Genomic DNA, 27,787 nt, shown 5'->3' on the forward strand with positions numbered 1-27,787 from the left:
AAGTACTTCTTCACCCAAAGGGTGATTAACATGTGGAATTCACTGCCACAGGAGGTGGTGGCGGCCACAAGCATGGCCACCTTCAAGAGGGGTTTAGATAAAAATATGGAGCACAGGTCCATCAGTGGCTATTAGCCACAGTGTGTGTGTATATATAAAATTTTTTGCCACTGTGTGACACAGAGTGTTGGACTGGATGGGCCATTGGCCTGATCCAACATGGCTTCTCTTATGTTCTTAATATTTGGGGGCAGAAGACTGGAGATGGCAGAGGTTTTTTGGGGGGTGGGGGTGGGGGGGCTCTGCAGGGTATAAATGCCATAGAGTTCACTCTCCAAAGCAGTCATTTTTTTCCACGAGAATTAATTTCTGTAGTACTGTTGTAATTCCAGGAGATCATTAGGCCTCAGCTGGAAGTTGGCAACCCAATATGGGGTTCACCTGCCTGAGAGCTTCAACTTCTCCTCCAATCTGTCCTCAAACCACCTTGGAATCCAATTCCAATATATTCTATACTCCTCCTGTCTATGGGCCATGTGGTTCATTATGTGTTATAGTTGTGTTTCTTCATAATTTGCTCCTTGATTGGTTTTGAGATGCAGTATGTTGTTTCACCTCATGTTAGATTACCTCAGTATAATTCATATATCATAATTTGTCTCCTTATATATACTCATTTTTCTTTTTGTATTTGATTAATAATGGCTACATATCTCAAGTGTGTGGGGTTTTTTTGCTACTGTTCTTGTTCGGTATATATTTTGCAATTTTTCAATAAACTTTTCTATCCTGGAGAAAAGCGGGGGAAAGACCACTTTGGAATCTTTGCTGGCCCACTGAGGCTTTTTGAATCCCAGCTCAAAAGAAATGCGAACAGTGCCATCCTAAAAAGCATTAATCTAAACCTATTGAAGATCAATCAGTTTACAAGGAGATAACTGTGTTTAGGATGGCACTGCCAGTCTAGCATTCACAGGACTGGGCTGTTATTTTTCTCTGGGTCTCTGCATTTATTGAGCAATAGACTTCCAGTTCCCATGGCATTATTGCATTTCAACCAGGATAGGAACTAACTACGACTTGAAAAGGGTTGCTCTAGCCCACCTCCATGGTTTGGGATAAAACCGAAAGAGATTCCCCCCCCCCCAATTCCTAGAGTAGGCCAGGCGGCCACTCTACCCCACCCTTTTTCGTTGGCTTGGCGGAGTTGGAAGTGTCAGAAAGGGTTTTCTTCAGAGTCCTACAAGGGTAATTCCGAAACTCTACTAATTCCATAGTAGAGGTCCTTTTATCCCTCTCTCTGTGTGTTTTTTTTGGGGGGGGGTGGGGGGGTGGAAGAAACGCTTGAAATTCCTAGAAGGGCAAATGTCGCTCTATCCCTCAAGGCCTCGTTCGTTGGTTTGGCGGAAGTGGGGGGAAGCGAGAGGGATGTGCACCTTCGTCGAAAGATAGTCCGCTCTATCCCTCGCGGCTTTGTCGTTTGGGAGGATAGAGAGGTGCTCTTTGAAGGAGCGGAGACGAGGCAAGGCGAGCGGAAGCGGTGCGGCTAGAGAGGTCCCGCTGCTTCTGCGCGGCGGTCTAGGCGGCATCCTGTACCCGCGGCTTATTCCCCCCTCCCCATTCTTCCAGTGGGAGGACTGACGGCAGCTGGGACGAGCGGCGGAGGGGGAGGGGAGACAAGATGGCGGAGGCCTCGGCGGCTGCGGCGGCCACCGTCTCTCAGCATCGCTTCTTCTGCCACAGCTGCAAGGGGGAGGTTAGCCCCAAGCTGCCGGTAAGGAAGTGGGGGAAGGAGGCTGGGGGGAGAGGGGAGGAGAAAGCAGGGCGGAAGGAGCAAAATATATGAACATATGAAGCTGCCTTATACTGAATCAGATCCTCGGTCCATCAAAGTCAGCATTGTCTACTCAGACTGGCAGCGGCTCTCCAGGGTCTCAAAACTGAGGTTTTTCATACCTATTTGCCAGGAACCTTTTTAGTTGGAGATGCTTACCAAGCAGATGTTCGACCGCTGAGCCACCGTCCCTTCCCCCAAATGATGTCATTACTCCCCCCCAGCTTTAAAAACGGGTTGACTGTGGAGAAGGCTTAGGCTGGGACTCGGGTGAGGCCCCCCTCCCAGACCCCCTTTGGAGTAGTTGTGACTGGCAGCTGGTGATGTCCAGAGAGTAAAGGTATTCTCGTTGGTTGGTTGATTTTGCTGGCGGCCCCATATTTTGTCCCATCATCCTTCTGGAAGTTGGAGGGGGAGGAAGGTAGGAGAAGAAAAGGATCTCTGTCTTTGCCGCCTCCCCACCCCCACCCCAGTAGTTGTAGGGGGATGCAGATGGCATTGGTAGCTTGAGCCTCCCCAGGTAGACGTCCTTCTCCCTGCTATTAAGCTAGGAGCCAGGGGAGGAAGAAACTGCATGTGGCGCTCAGTCGGTCCCTGACCTTCTCTTTTCCCTGTCCCTCCGCAGTGAAATGGAATGGGGCGGAGGGCAGTTTTGATTATTGTTAAGAACTGAGAAGTAAATCTTCTGAATTCCTTGTGTGTGGATGTCAGCCCTTTTATAGAGAAATGGTCCTAGTAGAAGGGAAAGTGAGTGGAGAGGCTGGAGCCCCATAATTAAAGGGTTTACGACAGGTGGATTTGGATGCTGAAGTTCATTTTCCACAGAGTGGAAGTCCAAGTAGGGCCTGGAGGGGAAAGGGTTCCCATCGTAGCCCTCTTTTCTAATATAAAGGAGCATTGGGGAGAGATGACAGGACAGGCAGCTGAAAGGACATGGGATGTTGGCCTTCTCATCTTGCGGAATATAAAAGGAAGGCTAGAAAAAGCCGAGAGGCCTTAAAGCCTACCCTTTATCTCTCTCTACTATAGTGTAGTCAAAAGGGTGGAGCAGCAGAGGGTGGAGTCTGAACATATGAAAGCGCAAATGGCTGGAGCAGTACAAGAGTCCAACATCTAATATCAGCCTGCTGTTTTCATAATATGGAGAGGGGGAAGGGAAGAAAGGAGGAATGCTGCACTACTAATGCTCTTCAGTGTTTTTCTTTCAAAGAGGAGAGAGAGAGGATGAGAGAGATGTAGTGATTACAGCAAGGGTGGCCAAACTTGCTTAACATAAGAGCCACATAGAATAAATGTCAGATGTTTGGGAGCCACAAGACGCGAACATCAGATGGTTGAGAAAAGGAATGGGGGAGGGAGGAGAGGTGGAAAGAAAGCAACATTAAATGCAGCTGGCTTAGCCTGAAGAAGTGATTTAAATAGAGAAATGCCTTCTCCAAGCCAGCCGACATTGTGGTGGTGGCTTCAAGAGCCACATAAAATGTGTAGAAGACCCACATGTGGCTCTAGAGCCACAGTTTGGCCAACCATGGGTTAGAGCAGAGGTGTCAAATATGCAATTTGGGGGCCGAATCAGGCCCCCAGAGGGCTCCTATCAGGCCCCTGAGCAACTGGCTGTCAACTGCTTCCTTCTCCCTCTCTCTTGCTTCCTTCTGCATCACAGCTTGCTTTGCAAGGCTTGCTCAATCGCACAGGAGCTAAAGAACAAAACCTCTATTTTCTCCTTTAGCGGAGGCTCCTCCCTTGGGGAGGAAGGGGGGGAGGAATAGCTTGCTTTGCCAGGCTCTCTCAATTGCACAGCAGAGCTACTGAGCCAAGCCTCTCTTCTTTTTATTGGCTGAGGCTCCCCCCCCCCAGTTCCTTGGGGAAGGAAGGAAAGAACCAGAGCTCTTTGCCCTGCATCTTTAAGACCAACGAGTGCCAACGCTTAACACATGTTTTAAGTGTTTGTCTGTATCTTTTATAAAATTTATATCTCTGCTACCTAATCATAAATGGGTACACACATGGCCCGGCTCAAACCTACATGGCCCGGCCCAACATGGTCTCTTTATGTCAGATCCTGCCCTCATAACAAATGAGTTCAACACCCCTGTGTTAGAGTGTCAGATTATGCCCTGGTAAACCATGTTTATGGCCCTGCTTCATATGAAGTTCCTTGGGTAACTTCAGTGCAGTCAGCTCTCAGCTTCTGCCTACCTCACAGGGTGGTTCTGAAAATAAAGTGGAGGTGGGGATGAAAATAGACTGAATACATTTTAAGCTGCCCGGATGACTGCAAGGCAAGAAGTAGGCAGAGCTAGGGATTCCTCTACCATTGGACTCTGCTCTATTGCTTCACACCAGGGGTGGCCAAACTTGCTTAATGTAAGAGCCACATAGAATAAACATCAGATGTCTGAGAGCTGCAAGACATGAGTGTCAAATGTATGAGAGCAATAAGACAGGAAGGAAGGAAAACAAAAAGATGGGAGGAGGGAAGGAGAGGTGGAAAGAAAGCAACTTTAAATGCATTTTCCAAGCTGCTGGTTGGCTTGGCTTGGATAAGTGATTTAAAGAGAGAAATGGCTTCTCTAAGCTGGCTAATGGGGTAGTGGGGGCTTTGAGAGCCACACAATATGTATGAAAGAGCCACATGTGACTCCCGAGCCACAGTTTGGCCAGCCCTGCTTCAGACTAACATGGCTACCTACCGGGATCTGTTGAAGATGAGTGAGGTGGGGTCTGGGAAGCAAGTGAATGAATGGTCATCCTCTTTTGTAGCCTTCCGGAGCCATTGGTGCTTGATGGTTAGGAAGGAGGAGACTGGCCCCTTAGCATGGCTTTAATACAGGGTAGAAACTTTGTGTGTGTAGCATTGTGGAAATGCAGTGTAGTGGTAATGGCTGCTGCTCCTCCTGGCCTTTGAGAGCCATGGGGCAAGGGGATTGTAGCCAAGGGATGGGAATGGCGTGTGGTGGCAAGGTGCCTTGAAATTCTGTTTGAAGGACTGGAAATCTCTTGTTTAAGGAAGAGTGCACAGAATAGGGGTTCTCCAGTTTGTGGCAGTACTCTGGGTTTGTTGTGGTGGGGGAAAGGAGTGTGGTGCCATTTGCCTTGGTGGGTCGTGAGTTGTGCAGGCTGACACTACAACTTGGCAATCGGTAGCTCCCATCGGGTACATCATAGAAGAAATGCTTTGGGGTGAATACCTGACATGGAGGCATGTGGCCTTCTTAGTGGCAGGATTGCAAGTGGATCCACCAACATCAGAGAGGAAATGTGTTTCCTGGTTGAGTGCCTTGATGTTTTAGTTTCTTACACACGTGGAGTTCTCTTGCAAAATCCCTCAGTCTTGCAGGGTCAGGGGTGTAAATCTGTGGTAATGTGCCATTCAACCTCAGTTGCAGCATCTGCAAAATGGAAACAGTGCCGGGGGTTAGGAAATTATCAAGATATTCAGCGTTTCCAGATTTGCTGCTGTAGCCTTCAAAGTAGAGACAATTCCCAGCCCCCGTGGCCCTAGGGCATGGCTGACCTGAAATTTGTTGCCAGTGTCTACCTTGATTTGATGCTGGTCATCTGGAATAGCAGATATTTTCCACAGTTATAATGATACCTGTGAGTCTTCTGAATTTGCACAGAGATCTGTTTGGAAAGGCGCTGGTCGGTTTGGGAAGATCCCCAACCCACCTGTGCATCCACACCTTTTGTGCTGGCACCCAGAAGCGGAAGTCTGAGCACCTCCAAATTCCGGAGTGCCTCCTGAACAATGGTCCCTGCCACCATCTTTTGAAACGCTTTGACATGTTCAAGTGCTGAGGAAGGGGAGACAGAGGGCAACTTTTTTTTAGCCACCCGGTCTTTTGACACCTGAGAAACAATTTCCTTGCATTTTTAGAAAAAAATCAGCAAAGGCTCTCTTTATTTCCCAAAAGTCCTTTTTAAAAAAAGGTTATGCTGGCATTGGTTACTGTGATGTTATATGGGCCCCTCTGCACCATTGAGGGAGGCGAAAATCTCACGGATACCTTTAAAAGTCAAGCGTACGTGACGCCTCTGGCTTGTTCCTGTCACAGATATTGGTGCCGAAAGAACTTCTTATCTGTAAACAAGGAACAAGCGCTGAATGGAGTTCTCCGTCTGGATTTCTGGCTGTGCTTTCAGAGGGCAGAGGTTTACCTTCTGGAGTCTCTTGCATCTCCACCCCACCCCCAACCCTAGGCACAGACACTCGCTCACCCTCCCTCCCTCCAGTTTATGCTTGGCTCCCTTTTCAGTTGCTGACTTCTGCAGTTTTTCCCCCCATGCCATGTTTCAGCTGTCCTTTTGTTTCAGCAAAGCACTGCTCTGAAAAACCCACATAGCTTGATGCTTTCCGTAGTCTCAGATCAGGATTCCCTGATGTCCCTTTGTGTCTCAGCTGAGAATATACGTTAGCTCTGTCCGTGTGTCCATGTTGTGCGTGCATGAAAAGTTGGCATGGGTGAAGAACTCGGCATTCTTAGAAACTGAAATTCAATGTTTGTTCTTTCCTTTTTTTAAAAAAAGGACTTCCAAGTTTCTAGCCCTTGATGGCTGTGGAAGGCTGAGAAGGGCATAGGCCGTGCCTGGTGGTGTCTCAGCTGCTGGTATTGAGAGAATGACATTGCTTTTTCTCTCCAGATTATGCACAATAAGCAAGTGTGTGCACCTTTGTATTATTGATATGAATCATATGATTTGAGCAAGCTTGGTAGAGAGTTGTTTCTTTGCCCGTAGAACCCAGAGCTCTGCCCTTTGTGTGACGCTGATTAAACATATGAAACTGTTGTGCAGTTTTGGTTTTATTATCAAGTAATGGTTATACCTTTGTTTTCATTTTCAGCTCTCCTTAGCAGCTTCCCAGAATGTAGTAATGGTTACACTTTTCTTTTGGTTCTCAGCAATCCTTAGGGACTTCCCAGAACATTTCTCAGCTCTCTGTGAGCTATGTTTCTTATATTTTCCCTGTGATTTTCAGACCAGGTCAGAAAACCTCATCAATTTCAACACCCAAATCAAAGCTTGCAAGAATTAATTTGGTCTCTCTTTAAAACAAATTTTTGTGTTAAACATCTCAGAACAGACTTGAAAATAAGTCAAAGTTACTAGGCCTCATACACTCTCACACCATCTGTTATCCCCGCATATGGTAACACTGGAGCAGCCGTGGTGTTGGGTTTAGAACATGAGCAAGGACCTAAGAGACTCATGGTCATATTTACATTTCTGCAGTGGAAACTTGCTGGATGACCTTGAGTCTGTCATCAGGAATAACAGCTGTGAAGTACCTCTCTACAATGAATCTGTCTAATCAAAAATTACCATGGCAAAATAGTTCAGAGCAGTGGACTCTAACCTGGGGAACCGAGTTTGATTCCACACTTCTCCACACGGAGCCTGCTGGGTGACCTTGGGCCAGTCACAGCTCTCTCAGAACTCCCAGCTTCACCTGTTTGCTTTGGGGAGAGGAAGGGAAGGGAAGCTGCTTTGAGACTCCTTTGCAGTAGTGACAAGTGGGGTGTAAAAGCCTTCTGTTATAGTCTAACCTACGTCACAGGCTTGCGTTAGAATAAAATGGAAGAGGGGGAAATGATGTTGTCAGCTCCCTTTTGTATCCCTGTTGGGGTGAAAAGTGGATACAAATAGTTAAATATAAATTAGTTTTCCATGGTGAGCCAAGAGAATGAAAGTTTTTTTTAGTTCTTATGGGGCCTGGTCATCTGAACACATTGATGAACTGAATGGATTTCCATCAGTGGAGCAGAACTTCCTCCTCTCCCAATGTACCCCAAAAGCCAATGAAATTCTGCTTCTAGGGACTGCTAGGAACATCATTGGGGGATGGGGGGAATTGATCTAAAAAGGGAGAATCTCCGAAAATCTCCCCTGCTTCTGTTCACAGAACTCCTCTGGTGGATCCAAGCCATTTCTTGTACGCCCCAGGTGAGTGGCTGTTTGTAAACTGGACAAAGCAGCCTTTTTTTCTTTTGCATTGGCGGATGTGTTTTACGGTTCTACCTCCTGCAGGAAAAAGCTTGTGTACTTCGTAACTTCTGGAGGGCCGTTCTGCACACAGTACAGCAAGGGGACAGCTGTGGCATTCATTGACATTCCTGTGGCTGAACATTTGCTTGCTGTGTCCTTTGTATATTATAAACTGCAGCCTGTTGCATATAGAGACAGCCAGTTCTATTAAAAAAAGAAGGGGTGGGAGAAATCCATACGGTGAACTCTTCAAGATCAGACTAATGGTTCAACTTGTCTAGTGTCCTGAATTTATCTGCTTTTAAAGTCATCTAAGCCAATCACCATCTCCACATCTTGTGGAAGAGAGTTCCATAAGCTAATTAAAAACATAAGGAAAGCGCTGCTGGATCAGACTAGTGGTTCATTGAGTCCAGCATCCTTTTTCACACAGCACCCAAGCGGTTGTCCCCAGAGGGCTGACAAACTGGAAAATGTGTCCAAGGCCTTCTCCTGCAGTTGCTTCCGGGTGTTAGTATTCTGACGTTTGCTGCCTCTGAAGGTAAAGATTTCCTTTAATCATCATGGCTAATAGCCACAGATGGATCCTTTCCTCCATGAATCAGTCTAAACCCCCTTTTAAAACCATCTGCGCTTGTTGCCATCACTTGTCCATGGGCTGCAATTCAGTTGTTTGTTGGGGGAAAAAGTAGTATTTCCTTTTGTCCATCCTCAGTCTGCCCCCGATTCAAGAATAATGGGGCAAATATTATCTCCATTTTCTTCATCCCATGAGTAGTGTTAAAGAAACATGGAGAAGAATTTCTGTTGTTTTCACTTTCATTAAAAAAAAACTGTGAAGCCAGGTCTTCAAGTGAAATTTCCCCCCCAGACTTCTGGATCCTAAACCTGGTTCTGCAACACGCTCCCTTTGCAGTCTTGGGTGAGTCGCTTCACTTCTCTTTCTGAGCCTCAGTTTTCCTAGCTGTTACTGTCGGGTGAGTTCTCAATTTAACTTCCAAATCGTGCTTGTTCCTTAGGTATGTTTCTGGGCTGGCGTGTTGTCCTGGGCACTCTAGCAGTTCTGTGTCAAATTAGGGCTGGAAAATAATCCTCTTTACTAGTATATGTGCTGCTGAAGCTTTATACTGCTTTCTAACTCCACAAGCTTTCCGAGCTGTTCAGATTTCTTGGTACGGACACAGGGGTGGCGCTTCCAGGGGGCAAAATGGGAGTCATTGTGCTTCAGAGCAAGTTCTGAGTCCAGCAGCACCTTAAAGACCAACAAGCTTTTCAGTGTATAAGATTTTGCGAGCCAAAGCTCCCTTTGTCAGAGAGCTTTGGACTGCAAAGCTTATTATACTCCGTCAATTTTGCTGGTCTTTAAGGTGCTCCCGGACACAAATATTGCTCTTCTACTGCAGACCAACACGGCTACCCACCAAAACTATCTCTTCTTTGATCTGGGTGACAAAGTGTTGCTTTGGGAGAGCTCTGGTCTCCAAGTCCTTGCTGGTTTGTGAACTTCATTGGGTGACTGGCCATTTACTCCTGGCAAGGCCTATCTGGAAGGCTCGGCTGTTGCTGCATCCCTTTCGGATTAAAACAGTGAATAATATTTTTTGTGTGTTCAGAGTCCTTTGCGTATTTTCCCCTGTTATCCTTACAATAGTTTGTGTGGAGGGAGAGCTCATGTTAAGAGAGAGAGAAGGTGATCCATCTAAGCAGGACTTTTTTTTTTTAGCAGAAATGCACAGGAACACAGCTCCATCTGGCTTGGCATCAGGGGTGTGGCCTAATATGTAAATGAGTTCCTGCTGGGCCTTTTCTACAAAAAAAGCCCTACATCCAAGGCTGCCTGGCCAGTTCATGACAAAGAAGAAATTCAAACAGAGGTTTTCCTGATTCATGCGTCAGTCTCTTGGCTGCTTCATTCTGTGCTAGCTCTCAGTTGCTAAGTATCATTTATGCTGGGCAGGTACAGTGCCTGAGCAGCCATGCTCCCATATCTCTCTCAGAAAGAACTCTTGAAGCATCCAGTTGGGAGGGAGTGGTCTTCTCCTGGTGGGTTGTTTGTGACCCACTGTTGGGTTGTAGCAAATTGACACTTTAAAGAAAGTTACGTGTTGGTGGTAGTTGTGAAGTGCTCAAGGCATGTGTGAGTTTTAAATTTGCCACCAACGTATAATCTATTGCTGCACCAAGAAGAGTTGAATCCTACAACTTTGAGCAGACTTCGGAGGATGTATTAGAAGTATTAGAAGTATTATATTAGAAGTAATATATTAGAAGTAGGAAACCAGCCAGGGAGACAGTGGGGCCCTTGGATGACCATGGGGTAAAAGGATTACTGAAGGAGGATAGGGAAATGGCTGAGAAGCTGAATGCATTTTTTGCCTCCATCTTCACTGCGGAAGATGAGAACTTTTTGCCCGCCCCAGAAACACTAATTTTGGAAGGAGTATTGAAAGACCTGAGTCAGATTGAGGTGACAAAAGAGGAGGTCCTACAACTGATAGACAAATTAAAAACTAATAAGTCACCGGGTCCGGATGGCATATATCCGAGAGTTCTGAAAGAACTCAAAGTTGAACTTGTGGATCTTCTGACAAAAATCTGTAATCTTTCATTGAAATCTGCCGCTGTTCCTGAGGACTGGAAGGTAGCAAATGTCACCCCCATCTTTAAAAAGGGTTCCAGAGGAGATCCGGGAAATTACAGGCCAGTCAGTCTGACTTCAATACCGGGAAAGTTGGTAGAAACCATTATCAAGGACAGAATGAGTAGGCACATTGATGAACACGGGTTATTGAGGAAGACTCAGCATGGGTTCTGCAAGGGAAGATCTTGCCTCACTAACCGGTTACATTTCTTTGAGGGGGTGAACAAACATGTGGACAAAGGAGACCCGATAGATGTTGTTTACCTTGACTTCCAGAAAGCTTTTGATAAAGTTCCTCATCAAAGGCTCCTTAGAAAGCTTGAGAGTCATGGAGTAAAAGGACAGGTCCTCTTGTGGATCAAAAACTGGCTGTGTAATAGGAAGCAGAGAGTGAGTATAAATGGGCAGTCTTCGCAGTGGAGGACGGTAAGCAGTGGGGTGCCGCAGGGCTCGGTACTGGGTCCCATGCTCTTTAACTTGTTCATAAATGATTTAGAGTTGGAAGTGAGCAGTGAAGTGGCCAAGTTTGCGGATGACACTAAATTGTTCAGGGTAGTGAGAACCAGAGAGGATTGTGAGGAACTCCAAAGGGACCTGCTGAGGCTGGGTGAGTGGGCGTCAACGTGGCAGATGCGGTTCAATGTGGCCAAGTGCAAAGTAATGCACATTGGGGCCAAGAATCCCAGCTACAAATACAAGTTGATGGGGTGTGAACTGGCAGAGACTGACCAAGAGAAAGATCTTGGAGTTGTGGTAGATAACTCACTGAAAATGTCAAGACAGTGTGCGTTTGCAATAAAAAAGGCCAACGCCATGCTGGGAATTATTAGGAAGGGAATTGAAAACAAATCCGCCAGTATCATAATGCCGCTGTGTAAATCGATGGTGCGGTCTCATTTGGAGTACTTTGTGCAGTTCTGGTCGCCACACCTCAAAAAGGATATTATAGCATTGGAGAAAGTCCAGAAAAGGGCAACTAGAATGATTAAAGGGCTGGAACACTTTCCCTATGAAGAAAGGTTGAAATGCTTGGGACTCTTTAGCTTGGAGAAATGTCGACTGTGGGGTGACATTATAGAGGTTTACAAGATAATGCATGGGATGGAGAAAGTAGAGGAAGAGGTACTTTTCTCCCTTTCTCACAATACAAGAACTCGTGGGCATTCGATGAAATTGCTGAGCAGACAGGTTAAAACAGATAAAAGGAAGTACTTCTTCACCCAAAGGGTGATTAACATGTGGAATTCACTGCCACAGGAGGTGGTGGCGGCCGCAAGCATGGCCACCTTCAAGAGGGGTTTAGATAAAAATATGGAGCAGAGGTCCATCATTGGCTGTTAGCCGCAGTGTGTGTGTGTATATATATATATATATATATATATATATATATATATATATATATATATATATATAATTTTTTTTGCAACTGTGTGACACAGAGTGTTGGACTAGATGGGCCATTGGCCTGATCCAACATGGCTTCTCTTATGTTCTTATGATGGTGGAAGACAGGAGGGACTGGCGTGACTTGGTCCACGGGGTCGCAAAGAGTTGGACTCAACTGTGTGACTGAGCAACAAAAAAGATTTGGAAGCACAATAAAGGAGGGCAGTGTGGCAGTGCTTTGGAAGCAGAAGGTTCAGCTGTCCTTTTTCACCAGGGAGAGCCCCCATTTGCTGATCCACAGCCCAGAGAAAGGACTCCCCTTATTTTATTTTTTGCTTTTGGATTTATTTATTCATTTGCAAAAGTTGTGTCCTGCCTTTCTGCCCATGCAGGGACTACCTAGGCAGCTAACAATTTAAAACACACATGCGAAAATAACATCTTGTTACATTTTTTGTGAGTCGCCAGAGGTGTGCGACGGGCTTTGACGCCTTCCTCAGACTTTCATCTTCTCTCTACTGTGCATGCCAGTAAAAGGATATGCATGAACTCTTAACATGCATAACCTACCATTTAATTAACACACTGCAGATGTTGAGGTATGTCTTGAGCTGCAGATCATTATCCTACAATCAGTTACACTTTTGTAGCATGCCCTTTTTTGGTGACTGGGTTTCAAACAGTGTAGAGCAAGCTATGCCGAGGGTAAACAAACACAGTACGCAGCAGATGGAGTGGAGTCTTCAGCAGTGTGGGTCTGTTCATGCACATTTTGGCAGTGATCTTCCTTTTTAAATTTGTAGGAGCCTTGCAAGCCTATGAGAGTACTGAGATGCACGTGTATGAGTTCTTCGGAAAGTTGTAGTGCCCGGCATTAATTGGTGTGAGGCAGGAGAATACTTTTATCCAGCGCTTTCAGACATTCAGAATGCTACAACTATCTGATATTGCTGCAGTGTAACCACAGCAATTCAGTAAGGTTCATCTCCACGTTGTGGAGGCTTGGAGGGAGTAGTTTGCCGTGTTGTCTTGTGAATGTGCGATAGAGAATCCCACAGGGAAAGGGAGCTATAGCTCAGTGGCACAGCATCTGCTTGCCATGTAAAAGGTCCCAGGTTCAATCCAAGCCTGGAGCATGTTCAGCTAAAAGGATCAGACAGTAGGTGACGTGGAAGGCCTCTTATCTGTGCCCCCCTGGAGAGCCACTGCTGGTCAGAGTAGACAATGCTGACCTTGAAAGACCAACAGTTGAGTCATTAGAAAGTAGCCTCATGTGTCCCTTGTGTTATGTCAGAAGTGCTTAACTTCCTGGTTGAGTGCTTGAGCCATGAAACTGCCCCAGCCACTTAAATGCTTCTGCTTGGCCCTGGTTCCAGTCCCGGACTCCTGGCATCATGTCGCTGGCCAGGTGGCTAGGGTTTTCCCAGCCCGGAGTAAAAACTGCACGCCACATTATTTCCTCCTTGTCAGAGCCAATCAGCACCACCCGATCATTTTGAGGAGAGAAAACACAGCTGCAGCCTCTTCAGCGTTCCCCGGGCCCTCCCCTATTTACCCGAGCTCTCAGCTCGGCTTTTCACCAAGACGTGTTGTTAGGGCCGCTTGTTCTGTGGCTTTGCTGTCAGGCTTGGCTGAATGTGGGCTGGTGTGATTAGGGAGCAAGTACAGCAGGAGACTGAATAGCTGCATTCTCTCCGACAGCCCTCTCCGGTTGCGTTTTCTGCGGTGTGCTGCAGGTGCCTGTCACAATGCCACCAAGGCCTGAGGAGCATATTGGGGGGGGGGCGGGTTTGAGCGTTAAGATGGCCGGGGTCTTGTGGGGAAGAGAGGGATTCTCAGATTGGATGTTGGCAACTCAAATGATAAAGGGGGTTGCTGTGGGCTGGCAACAGCATGCCTTGCTGTGGGGCAGCAGCTGGGGCCCAGGGCTTCTAATGGGGCCTGCTGCTGCCTCCTTCCCACCTGCACACCCTTCCCCTCTCACAGGCCCCTGTACTGTCCATGCTCCCAGCTGCACGCATTGCCCAGCTCTTTTGGAGAAAGGATGTGCGTGCAGTTGGGAGCAGGGCTGTAGCCAGGATTCCATGTTTGGAGGGACCTGCAGCAGCATTTTTTTGTTGTGGGGGGGGGACTAGGGGACCACCCAGTTTGGCCCTAAACACTTTCTCTGCTTCTCAAGTAAAGAGGAGGAGGAGAAGGAAGAAGAAGATGATGATATTGGATTTATATCCCACCCTATACTCTGAATCTGAGTCTCAGAGCGGTCACAATCTCCTTTACCTCCCCCCCCCCACAGACACCCTGTGAGGTGGGTGAGGCTGAGAGGGCTCTCACAGCAGCTGCCCTTTCAAGGACAACTCCCAAGGGAGCTATGACTAACCCAAGGCCATTCCAGCAGCTGCAAGTGGAGGAGTGGGGAATCAAACCCGGTTCTCCCAGATAAGAATCTGTGCACTTAACCACTACACCAAACTGGCTCTCAGCCCCCCTTCCCATTTGTCTAACTCAGTAAACCTTCCAGGAGGATCTGGCTGCAAATAGGCTTTTCCCCACCCCCCGTGCCAAGCTGAAGCCCCTGCAGTAGCAATGCTGCACTTGTTCAGACTGGCAGCAAGTGGCAGTAAGCAAAGCGGGCAAATTGAAGGCTCTCCCATGGAGGGGCCATACAGATGGAATGGTTGAATGCCCCCCAGGCCCCACTGTAGCTGCGCGCCTGGTTGGGAATGTGGGCATCGGGAGGGTTTATGAGTGAGTCGGTTGGGATTGACATACAGTTAGGGGGAGTAAGGAGCCCATGGGAAGACAGGGAAGTCAGAAATTGCTTGCCCATGAACCTGAAACCAGCCCTGTGTTGCAGGATTTTTTCTCTTGAGGAAAGTCTGCAGCGTTTGAGGCTTTTTGATGGGGGTTGGGGGAAGCAGCAAGAGGCCTGGGAGGAGCAGGATAAAGTTCTGTGAAGTTCCAGGTGATGTTCATGGTGAGTTTTTCTCAAACACTGTAGCTTGAGGTCATGATGAAAATGATAAACAGTGGATTTTCAGGTGGCACAGGATACAACAGCAGGCTTGCCTTCAGTAGCTGCTAAAGAAGGATTAGACGGAGAGCTGGAGGATGGGTTTGTTGATGGCTTGATAGAGTCGTCTTATCCAGAGATACAGTAGCCAGCACACAGAAGCAGTGGAGGCATTTTCAGGTCCTTCTCACAAGCAAGCATTTGAGTGGGCCATGATGGACCTGTCAGTGGACATTGATGTGAGCTCAAGGGAGGCATAGGGAAGCCGAAGACCAGTCTCCCATTCTTTCCCCCTGGCATCTGCTATTTAGATGTACACTGCCTGTATGAGGAAATTCCACTGAACTAATCAATTCTGTTTCCATTAATGAAGTTCTGTAGATTTTTATAGAAGTAGAAGAAGACCGCAGATTTATACCCAGCCCTTCTCTCTAAGTCCTTTATCTCCTTCCCCCACAACTGACAACCTGTGAGGTGGGTGGGGCTGAGAGAGCTCTCCCAGAAGCTGCCCCTTCAAGGAAAACTCCTGCGAGAGCTATGGCTAACCCAAGGCCCTTCCAGCAGCTGCAAATGGAGGAGTGGGGAATCAAACCCAGTTCTCCCAGGTAAGAGTTAACCACTCTTAACCACTACACCAAACTGGCTTTTTAAAGCCATTTAAGTTGGTGGCTGTTTTGGTCTCTGATTGGAGTCATAGCCCTCATTCAGATGTAACAGCAAATCTTAGTTGCATTAGTGTGAATGAGTCTTTGGGAAATCCTGGGCTTGCCCTCTCTCTTCCTTCCCGTTTTCTTTTCTTTTGCCAGTGAGATAGATTCTTGTGTTTTACCTGCAAATCAAGATTCAACCAAGTGCAGGGCTTGGATCCAACATTTCTGTGAATTGGAAGGATTTTTGTCTATGGAGGCTGACTTTCCCCAAATGTGCCCTCACCACAGGGCAACGGGTTCCATCAGGAATAGCACTTGGGGAATGTTTCTAGGCCTAGATGCAACCTTGTCAAGCTAAGTACAGCTACTTTCATGGTACGTAGTGAGAACACGCCTCCTCCCTTGCTCTTTAAAGGTCTGATGAGAATGGTACACTAAGCCTAAAAAGGTAAAGGTGCAAGCACCAGTCGTTTCCGACTCGGGTCTGACGTCTCATCGCAACGTTTTCACGGCAGACTTTTTATGGGGTGATTTGCCATTGCCCTCCCCAGTCATCTACACTTCGCCCCCCAGCAAGCTGGGTACTCATTTTACTGACCTTGGAAGGATGGAAGGCTGAATCAACCTGGAGCCGGCTACCTGAACCCAGCTTCTGCTGGGATCGAACTCAGGTCGTGAGCAGAGAGTTTGACTGCAGTACTGCAGCTTTACCACTCTGCGCCACTAAGCCTAAGACCCCTTTAAAATTAATGGCCTGTATGACACCTAACGGCCTGACCTGCATAGCCCAGTCTAGCTCAATCTTGTCAGATCAGCTCTGGTCAATATTTGGAAGGGAGACCACCGAAGAATGCCAGGGTCCTGATGTGAAGGCAGGCAACAGCAGAGCAAACCACTCCTGAAGATCTGTTGCCTTGAAAACCCCATGGGGGTCACCATAAGTCAGCTGTGTCTTGATGGAGGGAAAAAGGCCCATGAGATGTTAACTGTCATAGATGAGGGAGGGCAGGATATTGCCAGAACTCCTTCTGTTGTGTCTTGATCCAGCCTGAAAGGCACACCTAACAGTTAACATTTGTCCTTGTAAAAGGCCCCAAGGAGAAGTGGTAGTTGTGGGACAGTCTTCCGCCATCCCTGGATCCAGCTCAGTTGGCAATCCCATCTTCAAGGAGCATTTCTCCCCCCCAATATTGGATTTTCTGTTTATCCTGCAAGCCTTTTGGGGTAGCAGTTTTGGTTTTGCAGAGAAGCAGCATTTAAAAAAAAATAGATAATGAATGTGAAAAATAAAGATGAAAATCTGCTACCATTGATGTTAGAATCATTCATTTGCGGCAGATGTGTTGGTCAACTATGAAAAGTGCAGTCAACAAAATCACTGAATTGGATGTGAGTTTGGAAACTACCGTAATTTATGCAAACAGAGGTGTTGGATTCTTACAGCCTTAAGGGCAACCTGCCCTAGACACAGGAAATTGGGAACAATGCCCAGACTAGTTGAATGTGGAAAACAAGAAGCATGGGAAAAGTGCACAAACATAGAAGGGAGCACAAGTGCATCTACCAGTCCCATAGGTGCCTTAATACCATTTGGACTGCTGGTTATACAGCTTTCTTGATTGCCTGGAAGAATCTACACATCGGTGTGCATGTTGGGCTCGCTACAGGTATTCAGGTGAATATGCAGCTGTCAGGGATGGGGACAGAATGCACACTTTCGATGCTCATGCAGTAACCTTTTAAATATCTCATGATTTCCCCCATTTATCAGGTATAGATATCTCCCCCCCCTCCCCATCTCCATTATTTGGCACAGGACTGCTGTTGTTGTAAGCCTCTGGCTCCAGGGGCTGTTTCTCCATGCAGGAATTCCAAGTCTTCTTCCAGCTTCTTCTACGAAAGGCAGATGCGGGAGGGGATCATGAAAGCACAGTTTGTTCATAACAACTAGGGATGCCAGCCTCCGGGTGGGACCTGGGGATTCCGTGGAATTACAACTCATCTCCAGACTGCAGAGATCACTTCCCCTGGAGAAAATGGATGCTTTGGAGGGTGGGCTCTATGACGCTGTATCCCACTGAAGTCCTCCCTAGACTCCACCCCCATATTTCCAGGTGTTTCCCAACCTGGATTTGGTAGCCCTATCTGCCCATCCTCCAATGGTGGCAAGTGGGGACCTGGCAACCCTAATAACAGAATCCTCAGTTCCAGAGTCCACTTACTGCTTGGATGTCCAACTATTCCTTATGCCCTCCTGCCCTGGCTTTTCTTGGGGCTCAGGTCTTGCCCTTTCCTTTCTCTTGTTAGCTACAGTGCAGCCTCTTCCAGGGCTATTCTCAGGTTCCCTCACTGCACACCCTGACATGAGATACTGTGGGGGGGGGGGTCTACACTTTACCCCACCCTCCTTCAAGAGGCGCTCAGGGAGGCGTACGTGTTCTTCTACCTCTTGCATTTTTAGGATCACAACAACACTAAATTAAGCTGAGAGAGTGGCTCAGGGTCACTCAGGAGGCTTCATGGCAGAGTGGGAATTTGAATCCAGGTCTCCCTGGGTCTCAGGCCACACTAACCACTATGCCACACGGACTCAGGTAAGTCCTGTAGGGTACTTCTCAGGCACGCCTGTCACTTTTTAATGTTTGCATGGGACTAAGATGTTTGAGTATGCCTTTAGAGCTCAACTAAAGCACCATTTTTAAACTGTGACATTTAGTTTTAAACTTGCCAGCAGGCAATTTAAATATCAATACAGCCCATTAAGAACAATAATATAAAATCAGTGGAGTCAGTTACTAACAATGAGCACTCTAGGAACAAGAGCAGCAATAGCTCCTGAAATTGGTAATGAAAGACTCAGAAGAATAACTTGCTGCGAACGTCCTGTTTTGCATTCATCAGGTTTGTGTTCTCAATTTACTATTTAAAAACTGTCCTTTTTTACCATGTCAGACCACTTGTCCATTTAGCTCAGAAATGTCAATTTTTTTTTCATTTTTAAAAATTTATTATTCCAAACATAACATACATACATTACCACGTAATTCTAGCATACTATACAACATACATCTTCTAACTCTTGCACCCACACTTACCACCCTTCCACCCATCCATACAAGGAGCTTAAAGGGTAAATTACTATTATACAGTTTCTATTTTCTCATATCAATTCCCAAGTTTCTGGCCCAAACATATATTGATTCCCATGTCTTTCTACATTCTTGTAAATTTCCATCTCTTAACCTTGTGGTCAGTGTATCCATTTCAGCGGCTTCAAATAATTTTAATAAAAATTCTTCTCTATCAGGTATTTTAGCGACTTTCCAGTATTTTGCATATAGAATTCTAGCGGCCGTAATTATATGGAGTAATAGTTTTTTCTCTGTTTTAGGAATACTCTCTTTACAAATACTCAATAAATACAGTTCCGGTGCATGTTGGAATCTTATTTTTAAAAAATTTTGGCCCCAGATATTAATCTGGGTCCAGTATTTTTTGGCATGTTCGCACTGCCACCATATGTGGTATAATGACCCCTTAACTTTTCTACATTTCCAGCATTTGTTTGAGTAGTTCGGATATATTTTAGCCAACCTTTCTGGTGTAACATACCAGCGGTACATCATTTTGTATAAATTTTGTCAACTTTACATTTTGTTTCCAAAGTTTTTCCCATTCCGCCAAATCAGAAATGTCAATTTTACAGGCAGTAGCTGTTCAAATTTCAGGCAGAGAAAGGTCTTTCCGAGCGCCTTGAACATATGAGCAGATGAAACTGAGTCACACCATTGGTCCATCTGTATTGTCTACTCTGATTGGCTGGGCCCTTCAAGGTCTCAAGCTGAGGTCTTTTCCATTCCCTGAAACCTGACTCTTTACTGGAGAGGCCCAGAAACCTGGGACCTTCTACATGCCAAGCAGATGCTCTGCCACTGAGCCTTCGCTCCAATCTTCTGTCAGAAATCCTCTTAGCAGGGATTCATTGCTGGACCTTCTGCATGCAAAGGCTGTGTATGTCCCTGCCACTGCCCCTGCCCCTGCGCACCCCCTCCCCCACAGCTGTGACGTGTTGTGACTTTGCAACCATAGGGGTCTCTTTCTGTAAATCAACAGGGCTTCTCTGATTGTGGTATTTATTTATTTATTTATTTATTTTATGATTTATATCCCGCCCTTCCCAACAAGTGGCTCAGGGCGGCTCACAACATAAGAATTTGACATAAATAGAATTTAAGCATAAAAACAGTTAAAATAATTAATACATTTAAAAAGTTAAGACATTTAAACCATTTAAAACATTAGGGACAGCAGAATCTAGTGTAACTACACTCAGTTTCTTGTACCAGCTAGTCATAGGCCAGCCGGAAGAGGGTTGTCTTACAGGCCCTGCGGAACTGGGCGAGGTTCTGCAGGGCCCTCACCTCTTCCGGCAGCTGGTTCCACCAGGAGGGGGCCGTAACAGAAAAGGCCCGGTCCCTTGTAGATTTTAAGCGGGCTTCTTCACACAAGAGCTGTCTCAAAGTGTTTAGTGGTTGATTTTAGACGAAGAACAGAGTATTTAGGGATTACTCAATCTCACTTCTTTTATTATTAGCGAGCTCCTGTTGCAGTTTAGAATAGCAACTCCTGTAAGACTTCATTTTGACTTGGTGTAGCATAATGTCCTTATTTCATACATTATTAAGTTGTTTTACTGGTGGGTGTACAATATCAAGTGTACATTTTAATTTCATTTTGCATACAGTAGTTTGTTGATAATCCCAGAAAGCTGGTGTTTCATTTGCCGTATCTTGATTGCTTCAATCCTTCAGGCTGGTGCCTTTGTGGAATAAATAGCATTTGTTTGCACTTGGGGGAGTAATGTACGATAGTGCTTTGTTTACACAGCCGAGGGCTGGAGCCAGGCATTATGGAGGATGCTTGGCTGTCATATGAAACAGGAGCCTCATTCCTTTTCATTGACTGTTGCTCGCGTGAGCAATGAAATCAGTGGTTGATGGTGTCCAGTGGTTTTTCTAGCTCTAGATGGCGGATTAGAGGTGGGGGGAAGAGACACAGGGCTGCTGGTTTTGTTTTTTTTTACTGCAGCCAAATGTCTGACATAATCTTATTTTTATTATTTTTTAAAATACATTTTAATGCCATCTTTTAGTGCCCCCCCCCAATGCATGGACAGTTAAAAGCATTAAAATAAGTGATATATACTTTAGTGGAAAGTCTGAGTAGCAGATTAACTGGACGAGCTGTCAAGCTGTATTCCAGCTGCGGGCGACCATCCTCCGTTTCAGCTTTTTCAAGGTATGTGTATATACGTATGCAGTCAGGTTTTTCATGCCTGTTCCTTTGCCTGTGTGCAAAACTGCTGACCTTTTTTTTTTCTGGCAACATGAAAACTATTGGAACTGAACTCCGCACATGTGCCCTGCCTCTGCAATCAAAGGGTGGCATTTAGCTTTCCTTCATAGGGACGGGGTTCTAACCTCCTGACCATTTAGACTTCCCTTTTCCAGCTCCACAGTATGCTTTTTGAGATAAGGCGACCAGAACTGTGCATAGCATTCTGAACATGGTTGCTCTGTAGACTGATATGTGGGTGTTATGGTGATGGCCATTTCGTTTTCAGTTCCTCTCCTAATAATCCCTAGCATAAACTTTGTCTTTCACTAGTGTCCCCTGTCTATTTTCTTTTCAAGCTGTCTGCCATGACCCCAAGATCTCTTTCCTGATCTGCATTTAATAATGGTGTCGACCTATTTACGAGGGACAGATTTTAAACTAACTGGCCTGTAACTTCTGAGAACCTCTCCCATCTCTTTTGGGGGAAAATGCATTATGGTTACTTATTTCATGTTTTAGTGAAGTTGAGTACTGTTCTAGGAGATCAAGTTTGGATCCTGGCACTTCCAGGGGCACAAACACTTCTGCTTGTGGAACATGAATTTCGCGCTTTTCTGCCTTTGCAGCACCTCAGAATGCCCTCCAAAATCTTGTTGTGGGAGAGGACAAGGATTTTGACATGTTGTTTGGACTACCACAGAAGGGTGGTGGTGGGAACTTTATTCTCCATGAGCAGAAGTCCTTGCGCTCATGGAAATATCTAGTTGGAAGCTCTCCCCCAACAATACCTCACTTGAGCTCCTTAACAAGGCCTGCGTGTTTGCTATCCATACCCAATGACTTGTTAGTTTTAATTTACCCATTAGTCCTAGAACCATATCTTGACCTTCAATTTGACTTGATTCTTCCCCGTGCCTTCCCTGGATAAACAGGTTTCAGGATGGTAACCATCCCCTGTCTTCCACAGTGAAGATAAACCATCTCTGCAATCTCCCTGTCCTTATTTAGCAATCGTTTCATGCTTTTGTCATCCAACTACCTCTCTGACCAGTTTTTTGCTTCCAGTGAGTTTAAAGTACTTGTTTTAGTGTTTTTAGTTAACATGTTCCTCACATTTTCATTTAACCTTCCTTACTCTTCAACATATACACATGTGCTCTGGAAATTAATGGCAGGTAATTCTGTAGGAGGAGAAAAGTTTGTCATGCTGATGATAATGCTTACCATTTATACTGTAATCTGAAAGTTCAGATTACTTCATGTATATCACAGTAGATCTTAGCCAAAAAGGCTCTGTAGCCCATATTTCATCAGTGGCCAAGCAGACCAGTGCTTTCCTAAAATAATTTTGAAAGTTTGTGATTGGATTTGACTTGCTGTGAACATTCTGTTTTGTAATCTTCGGCCTTGTGTTCTCAGTTAATTTAAAACTCCTTTTTACCATGTCAGACCATTTGTCTACTTAGCTCAAAAATGTCCATTTTATAGGCAGTGACTGTTCAGGTTTCAGGCAGAGAGAAGTCCCAGCAATGCTCCTTCTAAGCCATGGAGTCTTGTGAGCAAAAATTCTACTTTGTGAGCTACTGGCATTAAAGTTGTGAGCTACTGCATAAGTTAGTTTGCTCTGGGGCTATTTTTCCTGAGCTAAGCCAAAAATGTGTGAGCGAGAGGCCAAAAGTCTGTGAGCTAGCTCGCGCTAACTTGGTTTAGAGGGAACACTGTTTCCCAGCACCTTGAACATATAAGCACATAAAGTTGCTTTATACTGAATCACACCATTGGTCCATCTGCATTGTCTACTGTGACTGGCAGGGCTCTCCAAGGTCTCAAGCTGAGGTCTTTCACACTGCCTATAACCTGATTCTTACTGGAGAGGCCTGGGAATCGGCTGGAACTTTCTGCATGCCAAGCAGTTGCTCTGTCACTGAGTCTCAGCTCCTGCCCTCTGTCTGAGACCCTCTTAACAGGGATTCAGTGCTGGGCCTTCTGCATGCAAAGGCTTTGTATGTCCCTACCACTGGCGCAGTTGTGATGTGTTCTGACTTTGCAACCATGTGGGTCTCTTTCTGGCAGTCAGCAGGGCTTCTCTGATTGTGTTATTCAGGTATGCACTCCACAGCAACAGGGAGAAGGGGTGGTTGTGTAGCTCGGTGTGCAGGGAAGCTATTCTTGGTCTATACAAGCAAGGACTTCAGGTTCATGGAAGTGTTCAGGGAAGTATGCTGTAAGTTCTGTATATTCCTGGTTGAGCTTAAAGCAACATTTCCAGTACCTAACGCTGAAGCCAAAGAGTGAGGGGGAGTCAGCTGATTCTGACCCCTTGTTTTACTGCCTCCACTAATCTCTCTTCCTACAAGTGCCCCTCCACAAGAGTGCTAAACCAGAGCAGTCAGGTTTCTGTGCCAGTCTACCATTTACCATGCTTTTCCCCTCTGGACTTCAGTTTATGCTATCCTTGCAGAATTCCATGACCAATCTACAGGATCACCTCTGAATGATTATTCGGAGGAGGACATTCTCTTGCCCCCCCCCCCTCTCCAAACAGGCATCCTGGACAAATAAATTCATTGGCGGCTTGATTTGCAAGGGTCTTGTTGCTTAGAAACACTAAGAGAAAACATTATGTCAGAACTCTTCCCCAGAGCCGTGTATGTTCTGAGCTTAACCTATAAATTATGTGCATTAAGCAAGGTTACATAATATTTCTTATTTTGCTTAATTATGCCTCTTTCAAAACTATTTTGCATAATTTAGTCTTTCGTGGCATCACGGGGAGGAACCAAATGCTGTGCTTGCCACTAAAGCACCATCCCTAGCCATTTGCAATCTTATTCTGTGCATGCAACCCCCCCCCCCCCGGCCCCGTGGGGCTTCTGAAACCTCAGCAGATGTTGCCCACTCATTTTCAGCACATCTGCGCCACTATAAAGGTCAGAAACATGTTTTTATTTTTAACGAAAGCAGAGATAACAGCCCTTTGCAGATACTGAAAGCACCTTGAGAGTCATTTCTGGGAGGCAATTTTGATGTCTGTTCCTTAAAAACCTGTATCCCAGAATCTCTCAGCATTACAAACAGCACTTTAATTGCTCTATAGCCCATCAGATATATATATATATCTCCTTCTGAACTGCTGACCTCCTGAAGACACCCAAGAAATTGTTCTTATCTCTTATAATGCTGCAGTGTCTGAGTGCTGCATGGCCAGCAGTTTGGGATTTGTGCTCCAAAAGTTGTACAAACGCTCTATTTAGTTGTTTAACCTAATATGTATGAGCTATTGCAGCAAGCAGGTTATATGCCCGCTGGTTCAGGAAATACCAGGGTTTCAGAATGGGAAATTTCATTTAAATTGCCTCCACCCCCACCCTCAGTCATGATGCTTAATCATATTTTAAATCCGTAGTGTGGATTATTTTTATTGCTTATTCCATCCTTCCCTTGAGGAGCTCACAGCATGGTGCATTGACAGCCCCCACCCCTCCAGTTGCCTCATGATACTTTCCTGTGTATTCTGATAAGGAACAGCTATTGGAAGGGCCACTGGGGTGGAGCCCAAGCTTTGCATGTAATCCTGGGCTAAAAAGTGTCTCAGCCTGGGAAAGGCCTCTCTGCCGCAGACCTCAGAGAGCTGCTGCCAGTCAAAGGAGGCATCACTGGGCGAGATGGGCTGGTGGTCTGATGCGAGTAATTTGTGGAGCCTGCGTGGCGTAGTAGTTAAAGTGTTGGACTGGAATCTGGGAGACCCACTCAGGTTTGAGCCTCCACTCTGCCATGGAAACTGTTTGGGTGACCTTGGGCCAGTCGCACACTCTCAGCCTGACCGGACTCACAGGGTGATTGTGAGGGTAAAATGGAGGAGAGGAAAACTATGTCAGCTGCTTTGGTCCCCACTGGGGAGAAAGGCAAGATACAGAAAAGCCCAGTAAATAATGAAGCTTTGCAGATTAAGTAGGTTGTGTGAACTGTTAACAATGTTGAAGGGAAAGAAAAAAATTCTTGCAACATTCCTTGGCTCTGTGGGGTTGATTTTTAATTGTCTCAGACAACCAGCTGTAAGTCTTATTTACAAGCCTGGTCTAATTTGCCAAACAGGCAGCCTTGCGGAAGGGCAGGCCAGAATCGATTCCCTAGCCCAGGGGTGTCAAACATGCAGTCTGAAAGCTGGATCAGGCTCCCAGAGGCATCCTGTCAGGCCTGCAAGCAACTGTGGTCTGGTTCCTTCTCTCTCTTGCTTCCTTCTGCACCACAGCTTGCTTTGTCAGGGTTGCTCAATCTCGCAGGAGCTGCTGAGCTAAGCCTCTCTTCCTTCTATTGGCTGAGGCTCATCCCCTGGGGAGGGAGGGAGGGAAAGAGTGAGATATTCCTTTGCTCAGTTCCCTCGATTGCACTGGAGAGATACAAAGCGCCTTTAAGACCAATGAAGTTTCGTTCAAGTTATGACCTTTTTGCCTTCTTACAGAGACAGAGAGATTTTAACTTAGACTTCCCATATAAGTAGGCTGGTACTGACCACTATACGTTGCTGTCAATGCTCCCTCTAAGCTGCAAAGTCTTGTGATCAAAAATTCTACTTTGTGAGCTACTGGCACTAAAGCTGTGAGCAGCTGCATAAATTAGTGTGCTCTGGGATCATCCTTCCTGAGCTAAGACAAAAATGTGTGAGCTGGAGGCTAAGAATCTGTGAGCTAGTTCACGCTAACTCAGCTTAGAGGGAACACTGATTGCTGTCTTTGTGTACTTGCACTGCCTCATAGGAGGAGTTGTTATTTCTCAGGGGAAGACTATAGCTTTGTAGAAAAATACATAGCCCTAAGTCCGTGTCATGGTGTCTTCAAATGTTCTTGACCAGCACATGAAGCAACTTATATACAAAAGTTCACAATGCCCAGCCATTTCATGTTTTCCTCTAAATATTAGGGTCAAAACATTGACCGTGAGATTTCTATAATGAATGTCAATAAGTCAAAAGTAGGTTTGCTACTTACAGATACACACCTGGGCAACACCTGAACAGCATACTCATTATAGCACAGACATTGTCTCCAGATTTTGATGCAATAATTTAATGTAATGTAAAATTTTATTTGTATCTCGCCCTCCCCCACCGAAGCAGGCTCAGGGCGGCTAACAACATTTAAGGTGAACAACACAATAATAAAACAATAAATTCATATTAAATTCACATTAAAACCAATCAATGATTAAAACATTCCTAGATCTGATACTGGCAGTAAACATTATTAATCTGGCGGTAAACATTTAGTCATTGGTGAACGCCTGTTTAAAGAGGACGGTCTTGCAGGCCCTGCGGAACTGGTCTAAGTTCCGCAGGGCCCGCACCTTCTCTGGGAGCTGGTTCCAGAGTTGTGGGGCCGCAGCGGAAAAGGCCCGAGTGCGGGTGCTTTGAAGTTTAACTTCTTTTGGCCCAGGGATATTCAGTCTGTTTTTTCCCATTGACCTCAGTGCTCTCTGGGGCTCATATGGGGAGAGACGGTCCCTCAGGTAGGTCGGTCCTTGGCCATATAGGGCTTTAAAGGTTATGACCAGCACTTTGTACTGGATCCGGTATACGATCGGCAGCCAGTGCAGTCCGCGCAGCCCTGGCCGTATATGCTCCCATCTTGGGAGACCAAGTAACAGCCTGGCCGCCACATTCTGCACTAGCTGCAGCTCCCGGGTCCGGTACAGAGGCAGCCCCATGTAGAGAGCGTTACAGTAGTCCAGTCTTGAGGTGACCGTCGCATGGATCACCATTGCTAGGTCCTGACGCTCTAGGAAAGGGGCCAACTGCCTCGCCCGCCTCAGGTGGAAGAGTCTCAGTCTAAGCCACGTTGCAACAGCCCGCAAAGCCTGATCCAAGTTCCCTGGGGCGGAGGCGGGCCGGCCGTCCATTAGTAGATAGAGCTGGGTGTCATCTGCATATTGATGGCAACCCAGCCCAAATCTCCGGGCAATCTGGGCGAGGGGACGCATATAGATGTTGAATAACATCGGGGAGAGAACTGCTCCCTGGGGCACCCCACAATCAAGTGTGCGCCTCTGGGATCGCTCACCCCCAATCGCCACCCTCTGTCCCCGACCCATGAGGAAGGAGGAAAGCCATTGTAGGGCCAGCCCCTCAACCCCTATGTCGGCGAGGCGGTGGATCAGCAACTGATGGTCGACTGTATCAAATGTAGCCGACAGGTCTAGTAACATCAGTATTGCCGCACCGCCTTGGTCCAGTTGCCGCTGGAGGTCATCCACCAAAGCGACCAGGACCGTCTCCGTCCCGTGGCCCGGTCGGAAGCCAGACTGGCACGGGTCTAGGTGTCAGTTATCAGAGACTGTTAAATAAATAAAATATTGTTAGAGTGCTAATCGTTGAAACACAAGTTGTTTTTTTTAAAAAAAATTGTTTTTGTCTGTATCCTTTATAATGTTTATATCTCTACTACCTGGCAGTACGCTTTATGACATACATGGCCTGGCCCGACAAGATCTCATTTATGTCAGATCTGACCCTCATAACAAATGAGATTGACACCCCTCTGTACATTTGAAAAATGGTAATAAATACGTGCAAGACATTGTTTATTCGGTCTCTGAAGGTATGCTTGCTTATTTGTTCAGCTGAGTCATTTAATGAAACGGCTGGTGCTGTTTTGCATCTTTTCAGAGATTGGAAGTCTGGCTGAAGGGTCAACAGTGCAGGCCGATGACACAGCAGAAGAAAGCTTCCTGTGATTGTGAAGTTGGAAGTTCCGCGTGTCACTGCCTAGAATGACCCCTTTGCTAACACAGTACTCCTGGGGCCATTTGCTTGGATGCATAGTCTTTGACAGAACAATTGATAGGTGCTTATTTATTTTGATTCTAAGTTGGCTCCCAAAAGAGCTCACAGGTATCAGAATCTAACACAAATAATATATTTTTTAAAAAAAGGTATTTCCTCC

At 46.1% G+C, this 27,787-nt stretch overlaps 1 protein-coding gene across 1 annotated transcript in view; it reads left to right on the forward strand.

The window, feature by feature from the left end:
• The first annotated feature begins 1,450 nt into the window (after positions 1–1,450).
• RNF115 (ring finger protein 115) overlaps positions 1,451–27,787 on the forward strand; it is a 74,538-nt gene continuing 48,201 nt past the window's right edge. Inside the window, exon 1 of the mRNA XM_060253069.1 lies at positions 1,451–1,774. Coding sequence (XP_060109052.1) covers positions 1,682–1,774 — 93 coding nt within the window. The 5' untranslated portion in view covers positions 1,451–1,681. The remainder of the gene's footprint in view (positions 1,775–27,787) is intronic.

The sequence above is a fragment of the Heteronotia binoei genome, chromosome 1 (assembly GCF_032191835.1).
Source record: "Heteronotia binoei isolate CCM8104 ecotype False Entrance Well chromosome 1, APGP_CSIRO_Hbin_v1, whole genome shotgun sequence".
Classification (NCBI taxonomy): Eukaryota; Metazoa; Chordata; class Lepidosauria; order Squamata; family Gekkonidae; genus Heteronotia; species Heteronotia binoei.